Source organism: Rattus rattus, chromosome 5 (assembly GCF_011064425.1).
Source record: "Rattus rattus isolate New Zealand chromosome 5, Rrattus_CSIRO_v1, whole genome shotgun sequence".
Classification (NCBI taxonomy): Eukaryota; Metazoa; Chordata; class Mammalia; order Rodentia; family Muridae; genus Rattus; species Rattus rattus.
In genome coordinates, this window is record NC_046158.1 from 145,689,184 (window position 1) to 145,691,725 (window position 2,542).

General features: G+C 45.5%; 1 protein-coding gene across 1 annotated transcript; it reads left to right on the forward strand.

Moving 5' to 3' along the window:
- Window positions 1-1,265: 1,265 nt before the first annotated feature.
- On the forward strand, window positions 1,266-1,730 carry LOC116901081 (60S ribosomal protein L27a-like). Its single transcript, XM_032902646.1, has one exon. The coding sequence runs from the start codon at window positions 1,266-1,268 to the stop codon at window positions 1,728-1,730; it is 465 nt and encodes a 154-aa protein (XP_032758537.1).
- The last annotated feature ends 812 nt before the right edge of the window (window positions 1,731-2,542 follow it).

The following is a 2,542-nucleotide window of genomic DNA, read 5'->3' on the forward strand; positions in this document are numbered from 1 at the left end:
TTGATACATCTGGAAAGTGGGAACTTCCATTGAGGAATTGCACCCATCAGATTGGCCTGTAGGCATACATGTCTGTGGGACATTTTCTTCATTGTTGATTCATATAATGGTGCCCAGCCCACTGTGGGTGGTGTCATTCCTTTGAAGGTGGTCCTGAAGTGTATGAGAAACTTACCTGAGCACCCAGAGGAAGCAAGGCAGTAAGCAGCATTCCTCCATGATCTCTACTTCAGTTCCTGCCCTGAGCATCTACCTTGACTTCCATCAATGATGAACTGGAGCTGGTAAGCTGAAATAAACTCTTTCCTCTCCAAGTTGCTTTTGGTTAGAATGTCTTATTATGGTAACAGGGAGCAGACTAGAGCAGGCTATGAGCAGAATTGTTTTGATTGCTTGATTGCCTACTTGTGGTGGAAAGCCTGAGAGGTGAGGCTTTCAGGGGGGGGGGTCCTTTCATTACACCACTCAAAAATATCTGCAAGTTTCTGAGGTCTGTGCTTTTGTTCTATTGTTCATGGCAGGTAGGAGGAGAGCCAGCTCTGGAAAGATGGTCATGATTTAAACTGCTTCTGTGTTTGTCCCGGTTCTACAGCTGTGATGAAACACCATCACCAAAATCAACTAGAGAGGGTGACATAGCCATACCCACTGGAAATGGAGAGTCATGGAGCCCACACAGCTGCTTGACACAGGTCCAGCAGAGCTGAGCCGATCACTACAACCGCTGTCTTCTCTCTAACCTTCGGGGTTTGGTCTCTGTATTGTATATTATTATGGTTGCTATATCATTGGGGGCTTTCTGCATTATGATTCTTTTTATGTCTTCCTGAGAAAAACTATGCCTGAGCCTTTTTAGGAAAATCCTAAGCTTAACTGTACCTGGCCACTGTTTGGACATCTTCCTTATGCCCTGGAGATCACTAAGCACAGTTAAGCAGAGCTAGACGAGGCCATTACTCCCGGAATCTGCCTGGGGTCTCTGCCCCTGAGCAAACTCAAGCAGCACAATTGATGCAAGACAAACAGAGGCAACTGACAAACCCTGACTGACCAGGAGAACAGGTCACAGATTCAAGGTCTCTTTAGTATAGGCTAGTGGTCTCTAAAAACATAGTTTGAAAATAGGGTGTCATACAGGGTACGCTCTTGAAGGAATAAAACTCAGTAAATAGACAGAATGACTAAAAGAAGATTTTCCTACTTTAAAGCATAGATGTTAAAACATACAGTAAAAAAGTTAGTTATTAGTATTTGCTACCAACACCATGCCATTCAGACTGAGAAGGACCCGGAAACTCAGGGGCCACGTGAGCCACGTGAGCCACATGAGCCACAGCCACGGCCCCATCGGTCAGCACCGCAAGCACCAAAGAGCCCACAGCCACGCTGGAGGCATGCGTTACCACGACGACAGATATCATCCAGGTTACTTTGGGAAAGCTGGTATGAGGCAATCCCACTTGGAGAGGAGCCAGAGCTTCTGCCTAGCTGTCAACCTGGATAGATTATGGACATTGTTCAGGGAGCAGACATGTGTCAGTGCTGCAAAAAACAAGAGCAGGGCTGCTTCCATCCTTGATGTTGTGCAATTGGGCTACCACAGAGTTCTGGGGAAGGGAAAGCTCCCTACGCAACCTGTCATTGTGAAAGCCAAAGTCTTCAGCAGAAGAGCTGAAGAGAAGAGTAAGGGTGTGGGTGTGTCCTGGTGGCTTGAAGCCACCCAGAGGTAAGTTAAATGCTAACATTTTCAAAGAAATAAAAAAAAAGACTGGCTCAGATATTTTCTGTTTGTCTGGAGTGCTTTCAAACAACGAACACTGCCAGCCTACAAGCAGGCTGTCATATAGTAAATGTGTTTACTTTGGAAGAGAGATTCTTTAGATTCTTTGAATTGGAGTTACAGGGCTGATAAGAATAATCTGTTCTGTTTCTATTTTCTCATTGTGACTGAACTCGTAACCCCGGACATGTAATGAGAAACAAATACTCCGCACCACTGGGATAATCACTAGTCTGTCTTTACTCTGTGGAACGGGCATAAATAAAGAAGCACTTGGGGGCTGGAGAGATGGCTCAGCGGTTAAGAGCACTGACTGTTCTTCCAGAGGTCCTGAGTTCAAATCCCAGCAGCCACATGGTGGCTCACAACCATCTGTAGTGGGATCCGATGCCTTCTTCTGGTATGTCTGAAGACAGCCACAGTGTACTTATAAATAAATAAATGTTAAAAAAAAATAGAAAAGAAAAGAAACACTTGGTTGCTAGTCAGTCAGAGGAGTGAAAATGGCCTGGCGGCCAACAAGTCAGAGACAGAAGACCTTGTTGCTAGAAAGTCAGCTTTGAGATTCCCCTGACCATCTCACGTGGCTCACTCCTCCTTGCCGCCAACTCTGTATCTTCCTTACAGGCTGTCCTGTCAGCAAAGACCCTCCAACTCTCTTCTCTGTACCAGAGAAGGTCCCTGGCAAAGGGGAAAATAACTTATTTGGTTTAACTTTCATATCACTGTTCATCTCTGAAGAAAGTCAGGGCAGGAACTCAA

Bases quoted from the DNA above. Each gene is read 5' to 3' on its own strand.
- LOC116901081 (XM_032902646.1), top strand. From the start codon at position 1,266: ATGCCATTCAGACTGAGAAGGACCCGGAAACTCAGGGGCCACGTGAGC.